General features: G+C 51.4%; 1 protein-coding gene across 3 annotated transcripts in view; it reads left to right on the forward strand.

Annotated features, from left to right (window-relative positions):
• P3H2 (prolyl 3-hydroxylase 2) overlaps positions 1-14,013 on the forward strand; it is a 460,038-nt gene that overhangs the window by 388,660 nt on the left and 57,365 nt on the right. For all 3 annotated transcript variants that reach the window (XM_069617454.1, XM_069617455.1, XM_069617456.1), the window contains exon 9: positions 1,829-1,956. In XM_069617454.1, coding sequence (XP_069473555.1) covers positions 1,829-1,956 — 128 coding nt within the window. The remainder of the gene's footprint in view (positions 1-1,828; positions 1,957-14,013) is intronic.

Below are 14,013 nucleotides of genomic sequence, written 5' to 3' on the forward strand. Positions count from 1 at the left end.
TTTTTCCTCCCTTTTTTCTTTCTGCTTTTTCTTCCTTCCTCTTTCTTTCTTTATTCCTTCCTCTTTCTTTCTTTATTCCTTCCTCTTTCTTCCTCTTTTTTCTTCCTCACTTCCTCCCTCTTTCTCCCTTCGCTCCACTTTTTTCTTCCTCATTCTGCCTTTCTCTCTTCCACCCTTCCCTCTTTTTTCCTCCGTTTGTTCTTTGCTCTCTTTTCTTCCTTCTTTTTCTTCCTTCCCCTTTCTTTCTTCCTTCCTCTTTCTCCCTCCCTTCCCTCCTCTTTTTTCTTCCTCATTCTGCCTTCCGTCCTCCGTTCCTCAATCTTCCACCTTCCTCCCTCTCTCTTCCACCCTTCCTCCCTTCCTCCCTCTTTTCTTTCGTCTTTTTCTTCCTTCTTTTTTCTTTCCTTCCTCTCTTCCTCCCTCTTTTCTTTCCTCTTTTTCTTCCTTCCTCTCTGCCTTCCTCCCACTTTTCTTTCCTCTCTTTTTTTCTTTCCTCCCTCTTTTCTTTCCTCTTTTTCTTCCTTCCTCTCTGCATTCCTCCCTCTCTTTCGCCCTTCCTGGCTACTTGTCAGCCTTGCTGGCGTCTTTCATGAGATCACGTGCTCTCCCAGTGGTACAGCAAGCTGCTTTCACAGCTGTTTCCTCTTCCAGAGGTTTTATTTGACTCCGCCGGGTGAGTAAGATTCTGCTACTTGATGTGAAAGGAGCGTGAAGGGAAGTTCCAACTTTTCACCTCGCCCGTGCCAAGCTGAGGCCAGCCCGGTCCAAGCAGCCGGCCATGGCCAAGTGCTTCCTCCGGGGAACCTAGCAGTCTGTCCAGAGAAGGTGCCGACGCTAAAACCAGGGCAACCGGCCAATGGACGCTCCCTGCAAGACTCTGCCCCACTCACACTCTGCAGTGGGCCTTTGGAAGGACCAGTGATGGGGAGCTGAATCACTGGCCTTCAGCAGCGCTCCATCAAGCCCTCCGCTGTCTCCTCTGCCTCGGGTGTTCTTACACTTCTGGCCGCGTTCCCGTCACCTCGCACCGCCCTCCTGAAACATCTGCTTGACGCTGGCGTGAGATAATACAAAGGCCGTAATTATTTTCCCAAACCTGAATAAATGATAGATGTGCGGAAAAGACCATTAATGGCAGAGATTGTATGTGTAATGGTGTCTGCTTTCCCATTCACTCATGGGGTGGGGGGTGAGGGGGCGCTTCTTCACGCGGCGCTCCCCGGAGGAGCGCGTTCTGGCTTCCCGGTGACCCCTTGGCGACCCCTTGGTGTGAACATTGTTATTGCACTTGATGATTCAAGGAATGGCTCCTCCCTCTCACCTGAGACTGGGTGATCTGCCCCCCCCCCCTGTTCCCTCCGCTGGTAGATCCCTTGCTGCCAAATTGAACCCCTTGCCCCGTTGGCATTACGTCCTTTCATCGCGGGATGTTTTTTCGCAGGATTTTTTGCCGCAAATAGTTTTTTGCGGAAAAAAAAACATCGAATTTTTGGGGGGGAGTTAGTAAATTATATATATGGGGTGTGGGTGTTTCTGAATAAATACAAATGAAAGAAAATGGGGGGGTTAGGTGGGGAACCCCCCCAAAAAGAATTTTCCAAAATGTGATTTTTTTTTTGTAAAAAAAAAATCGCAGCAAAAAAAAGAGCAAAAAACATCCCGCGATGAAATGACATGGAATCCCTCCCCTTTATTAGCTCCCCGCTCCCTTCTTCCCTTTCTCTGCTTCCCTCACCAGGTTCTTCCCCCCATCACTTGCTCCATTGCTCAATAAATACCTTAACACTAATAATAATAATTGTTGACCATGTTCACCGTTCCTTTACAGGAGGTCCCTTGCTGTACGACGAGGTGACATTTGTGCACAACTCTGAGCAGCTGAATGGAACCCAACGGGTGCAGCTGGACAACGTCCTCACCGTGGACGAGTGCCGCGAGATCCAGCAAATCACCCACGTGAGTAGAGGAGGCCACGGATTGAGGGGGCACCACGGGCCCTAGAATCCGCTGCTATTATGTGACATGCTGGTTTTATGTCAGGAATCCGCACGGTGGGTGTGCGCTCACTTGGGCTTTTTTGAAATTTTAGATGAAATTGAATGATGGTAGATTAACCTCTGCAAAATGTGTGGGGCTAATCCTCACACATGTTCCTATGCTCATCGCCTGAAATACACATAGGCCTGTGTACTCTGGGTGGACACAGCCTACAGGTGCAGTCCTCCCTGTCATATCTAGTTGGGATATGACAGTTGAAGTACATGATGCATCTCAGAAGGTGGGGGGCCAAAACCTTCCTTCTGCCATGTCCAGGCTAAGTAACTATCAAAGGATCCATGGATCCGCCATGTCTCTTTGTTTACCCTCTGCAGATGGTGGCAGCAATTAACATAATTAACACACTAATAGAGCATTCTTCAAAGCGGCACACATGGGGCTTCGCTGCAGAGGTTTAACAAAGGAAACAGGAAGACCCCAACGACCTTTGGTATACACTGTGTCAACCTGAAGCCAGCTCCCTGCCTCTCCGTATCAAGGGCAGTGACCTGTCATGTCGTGTTTACAGTAGGCAACCCCCATAGGGGGACCCCATTCAGAAGATATGAGTATGTGTATTGATGTAGACAGAAAGTCTGTTCTCGCCATAGCTTCAAGGGAGACCTGCTGCTTTAATCAGGAACCACTGAGCGCTCCATTAGCTAGAGAGACCCGTTGATCCACAACAGACAGGAAGATGGGTGGCACTTAGTATTACATGTTTTCATCCCTTTACCTTTTCTGTTGCAAAGCACTCTGGTTATGACCTCATGCATACATGAGATTGTTGGTGGGGACCCAGGATTGGTTCATTAAGGTAGGCTTAGCCTACAACAATCACTGTGGCCCATTTGGCTTTAAAAGAGGGCTGATCCCCTCTTTTGGGCCGATCATCAGAAGACTTTGCAAGGAGTAGCAAGAACTCATTTGGATCCTGACTGAAAGTACAGTCTGCCTTACAGCTTCCGCCAGTGAAGGAAGGCCAGGATTTCCAAAGGGGGAAGCAAGATCCTTCCCCTAAACATCTCCCAGGGAACAGATGGAGATACTGAATCCAGAGGACCCTCCAGCAGCTCCAGAACCGGTACCCAGCCAGCACACATCGTGCCCTGCTAGGCTCGGTAGCAAGCTTCCTAGGTGGGAAGTGCCAGAGAGTCTCTGGATCAAACCAAGGACAAGGCCGTTGCCTGCAACACTCTCCTCAACTTGGTGCCATCCTCCTTAAACCACGACACAATCTCAGTAAAGAAGCTAGGAGGAGTGCATCGACAAGCATCAAGCAGTGTCTGCCTTAAAGGACATTTCCGAGCCAGTCAAGCCCCTCGAGTTTCAAACGACCACTGACTGTTGATATGCCGCAATCACTCACGCTGTCTGAGACGCCTCGCCCCGTGCTTCAGACCCGCCAACCAGCAATGAGACGATTCCTGACCCAGAGCCGCCGTGTAGTCAAGCCTGCAGCCATCCGTCCAGCCTCGCTCACCCAACTGCCTGCCGCCTAACACCTGTAGCTGTCTCCAGCTGTCTCCTGTCTTGAACACTGCTGTAGGAGGTGCAAAGCGCCCTGAAACCAGCTCTATGCTGCCAAACACCAAGAACTTCTACAAGCACAAAGTACATTGTGGTTCTGTCCCCCTGGTCCTTCTCTCAAGGCCCTAGTGTCATTTTACGACCCATTGCTCCTCCCTTTGTGCTGAAACCAAGTATCGTTGAGCTATTGCGATGAATTACTTTACCGACTACCCTCCTGTCAGTATCCAGAGGGCATCCCTTTTCCTTCTTTGCCCTGTCTGTCCTCTGCATTCCTTTACAGGATGGGGTGTATTTTGTATTGTGCGAGAACTGTCTGTTGTGATAATAATGAAGTAGATCTTTTTATACAACCTTGACTGTGTTTCCAATCTATTTGGATCCCTTCTGGTGTAATATAACATAACGGGCGTATTTGCCCCCCTGAAGGGGCATGTTGGTGCTAATACCAAACTTAATGGTACTCATTTTATCAACCTCGGAAGGATGAAGGGCTGAGTGGGCCTGCCGGGATTCGAACCTGTGACCACAAGGCCAAACCCAGGCCCCTGTAGGGGGGGATGCATTAGTCCACTGAGCCACAGACCCGGCTGGTGTACTAGAGGTGTGGGGCTGATAGATGGTTTAGAAAACGATATTCATCCCTAGACAACTGGTGCCCCGAAAGTTGATTTGTCACTGGGATGCAGAAAGATCCCAGACTATTTGGCATTAAACTCAGGTTAAGGGTCATAGGGAGATAAAGATCACTTGTTCATCACGTCCGTACCAAGAAAGCTTAATCAAGGGAGGGCATTGTAGCTATGGGGGCAAGGAGTCCAGGAGCCTGACACCTGGAAAGTAGACTGGGAGGGGGCAAAGTTCCATATCTGGGATAAATGCCTCACCCCTCTTTAGCTATATTCTGCCAACTTTAACACCTATAAATGTAGACGGTGCCCAAGAGATGTTATTTCCCATCTTCCCAAGTAGTCAAGGCAGGTGCATGTGCCCCCGAGTAGCTGTGTGCCCCCGAGTAGCTGTGTGCCCCCGAGTAGCTGTGTGCTCACAAGTAGCTATGTGCTCACAAGTAGCTATGTGCCCCCGAGTAGCTATGTGCCCCCGAGTAGCTATATGCCCACGAGTAGATATGGGTCTGAGTAGCTATGTGCCCATGAGTAGATATGTGCCCCGAGTAGCTCTGTCCCCAAGTAGACAGGTGCCCCCAAGTAGACATGTCCCCACGAGGAGCGAAGTGTCCCTAAGTAGCTCTGTCCCCCGAGTGGACATGTGCCCCTGAGTAGACATCTGCCCCGAGTAGCTCTGTGCTCCTGAGTAGACATCTGCCCCCGAGTAGCTCTGTGCCCCGGAGTAGCCGTGTGCCCCCGAGTAGCCGTGTGCCCCCGTGTAGCTCTGTCCCTCGGATTAGACATGTGCCCCGGAGTAGCCGTGTGCCCCCGAGTAGCCGTGTGCCCCCGTGTAGCTCTGTCCCTCGGATTAGACATGTGCCCCCGAGTAGCCGTGTGCCCCCGTGTAGCTCTGTCCCTCGGATTAGACATGTGCCCCCGAGTAGCCGTGTGCCCCCGAGTAGCCGTGTGCCCCCGTGTAGCTCTGTCCATCCGAGTAGCCGCGTGCCTCCGAGTAGCCGCGTGCCTCCGAGTAGCCGTGTGCCCCTGAGTAGCCGTGTGCCCCTGAGTAGCCGTGTGCCCATGAGTAGCCGTGTGCCCACCAGTAACCATGTGCCCCCGAGTAGACATGTGCCCCAGAGTAGACATGTGCCCCCGAGTAGCTCTGTCCCCTGAGTAGACATGTGCCCCCACCGCAGTCGTTTCTCCATAGAGGTCGCAGCTCACCCATTCTGGAAGCAAATAAGCTCACCCTCTCGTGGCTGAAATGACTGATCTGTCAAAGGTTTTTCGGTTGCGTGGGGACCCAGGCGCAGGGTCTCTGGACCCCGGCATCGCTGATTCCTTGAAGACCTTACTCTTTCTTTTTGGGGCGGCCCTCCTCAGAAGGGTAAAGTCAGGGCAAATACTGAGAGGTTTTTTTGTCCTCATATAATGCAGGGTATGTGTAGGGATAAAGTTGGCAATGCCCTGCAGAGCGTGCTGGCACGCACGTACACACATCAAAGCACAGGGCCAGCCAAAGAGTCAGTCCAATTAACACATCATCCTATTAGTGCTGCCTGTCCATCAACAGGAAGAGCACTTATGAAAGAATAACTTCCCTAATCCTGGATATAAAGGCCTGTGAACAAGTCCCACCGCATGGCTCGATGCACAGTTACAGGTTTCTTCCAGAGGTGCCAGCTAGCAACACCCGGAGCCTCCGAAATCTGGCCTTAGTCTGGTGGCCCGTGTACGTGCCGCGGCTGGGCGAGCACTGCGCGTGCCTGCATCGGGGCGTTCTCGTTGCCACGGTGGTTACTCCAGCAGGGGCCATGTTATTGGGCGATCAGATTGGGCTGGTCAGATAGCACAGCGAGTAGAGCGCTCGCTTTCAGCTCTGTGGAGAGCCCGCCGTTGTAGGTTCAAATCCCGGCGGGGCCAAACTCAGCCTTTCATCCTGCTGAGGTCGATAAATGAGCCCCACACACGTGGTTAATGAAAAGCAGCGCTCAGATGCCTCAGGATTAATAGCGCTATATAAATGCTAAATTATTATTATTATCACGGAGGACTGTTCAGTCACAGAGCCTGTCCTAGCGTGGTGCGCCTCAAGTGCCAACCAGTCCGTGGCTGCACATTTCTTCTTGAAGAGTGAACCTGCTATCGGGTGCATGATGGGGGGGGGGGGGGGGGCTGGTGGTGGTGGTGGTGGTGAGTGACTGAGGGGGCTATAACGCTGGGTCTTTTGGTTGCAGCCCTTCAGAGTTTCTTAATTACTTTGCGTCCTGCAGTGGGTTTCGGCAAAGACAGAACTCATGACACCAGTGAAGGGGATCCAGGGGGATGTGGTCCGATTCCTCTCCAGTGATTTACAGGTCTCCTGGAAAATGATGCAGTGCGAGCACCGCTTCTCTGGGAAGCGTGTCGGTGCCTTTGTGAAGAGCACGAGGACGGGCTCTTTAGGCCCTGCTAGGAATGCTCCCCAAAATCCTCAGGCTTCAAGGCTTATGGAGCGTGAGCTCCATGAAGAGTGGAGGCCGACCTCAAGTTCATTGAGTCCCAGGAGAGCCATTCCGACACCTCCCTACTCTCAGAAAGATTTGCATTGTGCCGCTCCAAAATTCAGGAGGAGGCCCGCAGTGCTTTCACCTCTTGAAAGGCCCCCAGCTGTGGCCCCCAACCCTATGTATGGAGCCCTCAGTACCATTGCTGCTGACATAGCGTCATTATGATATGACATTGTTTCGATCTCAACCTCCAGCACCTTTAGGTTTTATTTCAGCCATTTGAGCAGTCGCTGCTGATGTACAATATATGATATGACAGGTTATTTATTACGCGCTTAATACCCAGAGGTTCCTGGGATCGAACCTGTGGTGCTCCGTGTCGTCTTGCTTCCAAGGCGAGCACGTTCCCCTGAACTGTCCTCCTGATCAGCACAGCGGTCACCCCCTAAAACGGCATTTTATTCTGCTCCATCCCAAAACGTTGTGTCAAGAGGGACACTAGCATGGAAGGTCCCATGTAAAATGCTATCAAATTTGAAAACGTGTCTGCGTCAAAACGCTGTGCTCCAAGCAGGCAGGTGTCGGCCTTGCAGGCAGCCCGCCAACACACTCCAGTGTTTGCAGTGCAGAGGGTGCAGCGGAGAACACCCACCACCAACTCAGACTCGAGGCCGGGAACCGACAAGACAGGAGTAAGGACATGCAGAGACCCGCGACACAGATGTCGACACCCTTGACGTATAATGTGCTTGGCATGACTGCAGAGAAGTGCTCCCTCTTCAGGAGGATAGCTCGCAACACATAGCTCTCCACACGCTCCCTCATCCTGGCATTCATTGCCCTCATCCATGTGGGGTAGCTTAAGGACCTCTGGAAATGGTGGTGCCACTCAAGAGTGCCTTGCTGGTAACACTGCCACGATCTCAAGCAAAGCCCCCCTGCCCATGTTACATGCACTCCTAATCCCCAAGCCCAGTGGGGTATGTACTGGAGAGTTTTGAACATATGTGTACAATGATTTAATGCCCCACTCCCTCACCACAGCAGTAAAGGATGTGCCAATTTCAGGGGCAAGGTGGGCTCTAGAACAAAAAGTGCCGGATTCCCTCGGTTGAGTAACATGTGCCATGTTAGGAAGCACGCGATAGCTGTGTTCCTGACTCCGACCACAGTAACTCTGACAGGACGTAGACTAGGAAACCTTCACAAACTAGCACCGTAGGACCTGGCAGACGTGTGTAAGCACTTTCCAGTGGATTTGGTAATTGCCAGCACTGTCTGGCACATGCAAAACCCTTGCTATTGGCCGAGGTACCAACCAACGCTTTAAGCTAAAGTATGGAGACTTGGGGAGGACAATTAGCAAAAGGCCTCCTAATGTCTGCGCTCATGAATGCAGCTGAACAGCAATAGTCTGATACAACCCCGGAAACAGTGGCCTCTGGTCATTTATTTATTTTATTGGGCATTTGTAAGGCGCTTATACATCAAGTAAATTGTGTTTCAAAGCGCCCACAGAGCAACAGGGAGGTGACATTGGAATAAAGAATAAATACAACAAAGACAGGTAGAGGCAGACCTACTAGGCCTTGTGAGCATTCAGAGCGTGCAAGTGCAGGGAGAGAGAAGGGATAAGGGAGTGTGGGGTAAGTGCTGGGCGTACCAAAGAGGGAAGTGCCAGGGAGTTAGCAGCTGTAAGTGCCTGGGTGGAGTGGTCTGCCATGAATAAATAGGTAAGTGCAGGTCTGAGGTCTGTGGTGGCAAAGGCCAGTGGGTGCCAAGGAAAAGTGCTGGGATGCGTAGAGGCTGTTGGCAATCGGGTGTGGGAGGCCAGGGCCTGGCAGGACACATAAAGGCCCTGGTCACCAATCTCAGCAACTGTGGGTTTAGCAGAGGAGGGAGGAAGGGATGGAGGAGGTGAAAAGCAAAGTCTTGAGGAGCTTCGGGAATTTGAGGAGATCCGGCTCAAGATGAAGAGGAAGTGGGAGGCTTTTCTATAGGAGGGAGCCTGCCGAGGAGAGAGATCGGCCACCAGCTCGCTGTTTAGTGAAGCACTTTACACACAGAGAGTTGGTGCCAGAGGAGCGTAAAGATCTGGAGGGAGACTATTTAGTGAGAGCAAGTTGTAGATAGCATGGTCCCCAGCCCCAGACAGCCTTATGGATGATGCAGAGGGATTTAAATTTGATCCTTGCCGCCACCTGAAGCCAGTGGAGAGTTTATAGGGCTGAAGATATGAGGTCCCTGGGCTTGAGGCCAATCCTGTGGCCATATTCTGGATAAGCTGCAAGGGTCGTAGAGAAGAAGAGGATAGGTTAAGGAAAAGGCTATTGCAGTATTTTAGCCCAGGGAGAACCAGCGCTCTAGAGACATTGAGCTTCTGAGGGAAAGTGAGGAAAGGAAGAATTCCTTTGAGGAGGTGGAGTTGAAAGTGGGACTTCTTGGCAAGGGCCAGAATATGAGGGCTAAAGGAAAAAGAGGAGTTGAAGATAACTCCAAGGATTCTGGCTTTGGATGAAGGATATGGGGGAGAGCCCATAGAAGATGGCCAGAAAGAGGGAGCAGGAGTCACAAAGGGAAGGATTTTAGTCTTGCTGCTGTTGAGGCAGAGATCATTGGAGGCACACCAGCACTGGATGGCAGAAATGCAGTCCGGAATGATGGAGGAAGTAAGAAAAGGATCAGAGGGAGTTTGAAGAAGAGTTGTGTGTCGTCTGCATAACACTGGAAGTTTGGGGAGAAGGTGGAAATGAGGTGTGCAAGTGGAGCAAGGTAGTTGTTAAAGAGCCATGGAGAAAGGTTGGAGCCCTGGGGGACACCGCAGGTGGAGATAGAGGTGGGGGAGGAGAAAGACCCCAGAGTGACCTGGGACGGACAGTCGCAGAGGAAGGAGGCCAGACAGTCCATTACCCGCTCAGAGATCCCTAGGGTATCGTGGAGTCATTTCCTGAGGATGGAGTGGTTGACCATGCCAAATGCAGAGGAGAGATGAATTGGAATGAGAATAGCTGTTGAGTTGGAATCAAGAGATGTGAGCGGTTCGTCACGGGTGTTCAGAAGAGCAGTTTACGTGCCTCTGGATGCTCGGAATCCAGATTTATGGTTGTGGAGGTAACCAACAAGTTTGGTGTGCTGGGTCAGTTGTGGAAAGACCAGCTTCTCCAGGAATTTCCCAAGGAAGGGGTGATAGATATGGGGCATTAGTTGGCTGGACAAGATGGGTGTGCAGAGGGTTTTTTCAGGAGGGAGAAGGGGAAAGATCCAGTAGCAAGAGTGGTTGCAGAAATCAGCAAGTGCCGGGACAGAGGGGCCAATGTTGTCCTAAACGGTTCTGAAGGAGCAGGGGGAAACCTGTTTGAGGAGACCTTCATGGAGCGGACAACTCTGGTGATCTCATCAGGTGTGATTGAAGATGAGGAGGAGAGAAAGGCAGAGGGAGGATGGGAGGCCTTAGGCGGCACGTGGGCGACAGGTAGAGGGACGCAAGGGTGCTGAGGGTGTCCTGGGTTTTTGCAGTGAAATGTGTGGCCAGTGCATTGCAGAGGGCCTGTGAGGGAAGAGGAGAGGAGGAGACTGCAGAGGGGTTGGCAAGTTCCCTGCAGATTTTAAAGAGTTCAGCCGTATTGTTGGATGCACTAGAGACGTGGGCCTGGATGTGGGCCCTTTTCTTGGTGTGGATGGAAAGTCTGTATTGCCTTTGGAGCAGGCGGCAGGCCAGTTTGTCAGAGGGTGAAACAAAGGTCCTGGGGGTCTCAAACAAATTGATATGTGCAGTGCGGGATACAGGTGATTGTTCAGAAGCTGCCACAGGCATTGCACAGGCGAGATATAGGTTGCTGAGAGTACTGGCGCCTGTCACAAAAGCTTGCAGATCAGCACGAGCCCAACTCAGGGGGTTTTAATCAAACCAGGGTTTTTGGAGGACAGTTACACTCTGGAGAAAAGGGCAGCATTGCACTTCCAAATGAAAGCAGGATGGCACCTCTTCCAGCTTCGTGGTTGCAAATCCCCCACCCAGGCTCCCTTCCCAGAGAGTGTGATCAGTTCCTTCACTCAGCCCTGAGGGTTCTGCATGTCCCGGTCCTTCTTTCTGACTCCCCAGATTGCAGGTTGTGGTCACCTGACTATGGGGGCGATTCTTTCTATGGATGTCCAGATCCTATGCACACCTGGACGCTAGTGCCCGCATGCCAGCGCAGGCCGGGGTAAGGGAACAGCTAGCGAAACCCTGCGCTCTCGCCAGGTGGTGAGTACACTTACTTGGTCTCTAAGGTTATGGTCCGGAGTCTCAACACCTCTGACGTAGGGCTCAGTTCTCAAACATTCAGGCCACAGCAATCTAGTGCCTAAATGTACCTCTTGTGCCCCCTGCCTGCTATTTCTCAAGCTTCATGTCCTCATACCTCCACCTATTCTTAACATTTCCCCGGGCTTGGGCTTGCCTTTTCCTTCTCCCCAACTCCCCACAGTCGGTTCTCTCCTGAATACACCCCCATCTTCCTTGTTACTGAACCTCCTTCCCCTTCAATATAACTCTCAACTTCCCATGTGAGGAGAATCCCTCCCTTCTCTTCCCTCCCTGCAGCCACCACTCTCTGGACCCCTTCCTGCCCCTCTTGCCTTGCACCCCCTTTCTCCTAACTCCTTCCACCACCTATCGCCTCTCTCCTTACACCTCCCCACTCCTCACTCCTTCCACCTCCTTTATCCTCACTCCTTGCCTCGCCTTTCTCAGGAATCCTTCCACATCCTCACTCCTTCCACCTCCTTTCGCCTCATTTCTTCCACCTTCTTTGTTCTTTCTCCTTACCCTCTTTATTCCTCCCACCTCCTTTCCCTTTCCACCTCCTCTTTCCTACCTCCTTTCGCCTCACTTCTTCCACCTACCTTCTCCTCACTCCTCCCACCTCCTTTCTATTTGCACCTCCTCTCACCTCATACCTTTCACCTCCTTTCTCCTCACTGGATCCCGCCACCTCCTTATTCAGGAAACCTTGCACCTCCTCTCCTCTCATTCCTACCGCCTTTCTCCTCGCACCTCACACCTAATTTCTTCTCACTTCTTCCAATCCCTTTCTCAGGAATCCTTCCATCTCCTCTCTCCTCCCTCCTCCCACCTCCATTCTCAGGAATCCTTGCACCTCCTCTTACCTCATTCCTTGCACCTACCTTCTCCTCACTCCTTCTACCGCCTCAATCCTCCCACTTCCTTTTGCTAAAATCCTTCCACCTCCTCTTTCCTACCTCCTTTCTCCTCACTTCTTCCACCTACCTTTTCCTCACTTGCTCATCCCACCTCCCTTTTTAGGAATCTTTGCACCTCCTCTCCCCTCCCACCTCCTTTCTCCTCGCACCTCCTTTCTTCTCACATCTTCCAATCCCTTTCTCAGGAATGCTCCCACCTCCTTCTCTCCTCCCCGCCTTCTAGCTCCTTTTTCGTAACTCCCTCTACCTCATTTCCCCTTCCACATCCTTTCTCCTCACTTCTTCCACCTCCTCTGTTATTTCTCCTTCCCCCTCCTTACTCTTTCCACCTCCTTCTCCAGCTCGCTCTGTGACTCGTTTGCTGCCTCTTTACACCCACACTCAGTTAACTGACTGCCCGCTGTTCTTATAAGGACCTAGCCTATCCCAATTGCAAGCAGGATATATGTGTGCCAATTGGATTGGGACAACAGTTGCCATTCATTGAGCCCAGCTGTATACATTCAACACCTCCTGGGGTATAGCTGAGGTTCATCCGCCATCTTGGCTGACAGCTGGATAGTCTGCATGCCACGCAGCAGCTTGCCCGTGCGTCGTCTTCCACACTGAGTGCACCCGTTTCTGCTACACAAGCGTGTCTGCTGGCATGCCACAATCCCTGTTGCCACTCTATTAGTCAAACTTTCCCTTACCCTTCATTTCCAGGGCCTCCTCCAAAGGGGGCCATAACGTGTGACCAACAGAATGTGATGTTTGATCAGACACCCAAACCAGCCACACTACCAGACATCCACCAGGCTGGACCTAGATTCAGACAGCCGTCGGTGCAAGCACCACAGATATGAAATTTTACCCTGCAACTTTACCCTCTATCAGAAGCTCTGGGTCCGAATGTACAAGACTGGCATAGGTGTTTGCACCTTAATTGCAGCAAGAACAGTCAGAGGATGCGGGACTTTGCACCCACATACCCACACAAGGTGCCACACAGGAATGCATGTTTAATTCATTGGTCAAAGGCCTATGGCTATTTTTTTTTTACTAATCCCCATGGCCTCACAAATGGCCTTGAAGCCGCCAGACAGCAATACCACGCGCATACGGAAAGGCTACCCATGTGTGCAGCCGGGCCAGGAGAGAAGTGGCTACAAGGCTTGTCCTGATGCAGGTGGTGGCGCAATCAATATTGTGGCGATGGCACTGATTCGAGGGGCGTTGTGGTGATGTGCTACACCCAGGCACCGTCTCAACTAAACACTCACACGGTTATTTACGAAGGTTTCGAGGTGGTCTGTCCCAGATTCCGTGGAGCGAGAGGATTATACAGGATTGTGCGCAGCATGTGAATCTGTGTGGCATACGGACATGCCAACCTTATGCTACATGCACGTAACGCTTGCCTCTGCCTCCGTCATCTGTCTCTCATTATGATCTTATGGAAGTGTCGGTTCACTTGTGTGCTTTGTTTTGGGAGTAAATTATTCCAATGTGTACTGCAGGAGGTGGTGTCAATGCGCTGTGCGACGGGTCCGATTCGTGCCCTTAGACTCTCCTAAGGTGCGAGTCTGGTAGTCCCAACTGGCGAGTGTATCCTAGCCTGGTGGGTTTGGGCTTCAGGGTGGTGCCTTCCTGTTGTAGAGAACCAAAGGGCTTTTCTTATTTGAAATGGTGTCACTTGGTATGTCGATTGTACAGGCTGGAGAGAAACTTCGTCAGGCCGCCTCTGGCTGGAGACACAAGTATGATTATGTGTAGAAGCGGGTATGTATGTAACCCTGCTGGAAATTGGCACAATTTACTGGGGAAACTCTCCCCCAACCCCACTTCATGCGTGGGGTAAGGGCTAGTAAGTGGCAGGGGGTTATTGTCAGTGGTCTGGGTGGGACTGAGGGGGCAGAGCTAGGTTGTGGTTACCCTGAATATAGGATGCTGGGTGCTTTGCATAAAAACAAAGTGCATTTTGGGAACGTAAGAATGACCAGCAATGTATCAAACATGTCTGCAATAGTAATTCAAACCTGCATTCCTTCAGAGCAGGCAATGCATCTTGGGTAGGGTGCTCATTTCATCTGTCGGACTAGTCACCATGACAGTAAAATGTGAGCACAGCATGAGAGATACACACGGCTTTAGACTGTTTCATT

The sequence above is a fragment of the Ambystoma mexicanum genome, chromosome 10 (genome assembly GCF_040938575.1).
Source record: "Ambystoma mexicanum isolate Mex_15411 chromosome 10, UKY_AmexF1_1, whole genome shotgun sequence".
NCBI lineage: Eukaryota > Metazoa > Chordata > Amphibia > Caudata > Ambystomatidae > Ambystoma > Ambystoma mexicanum.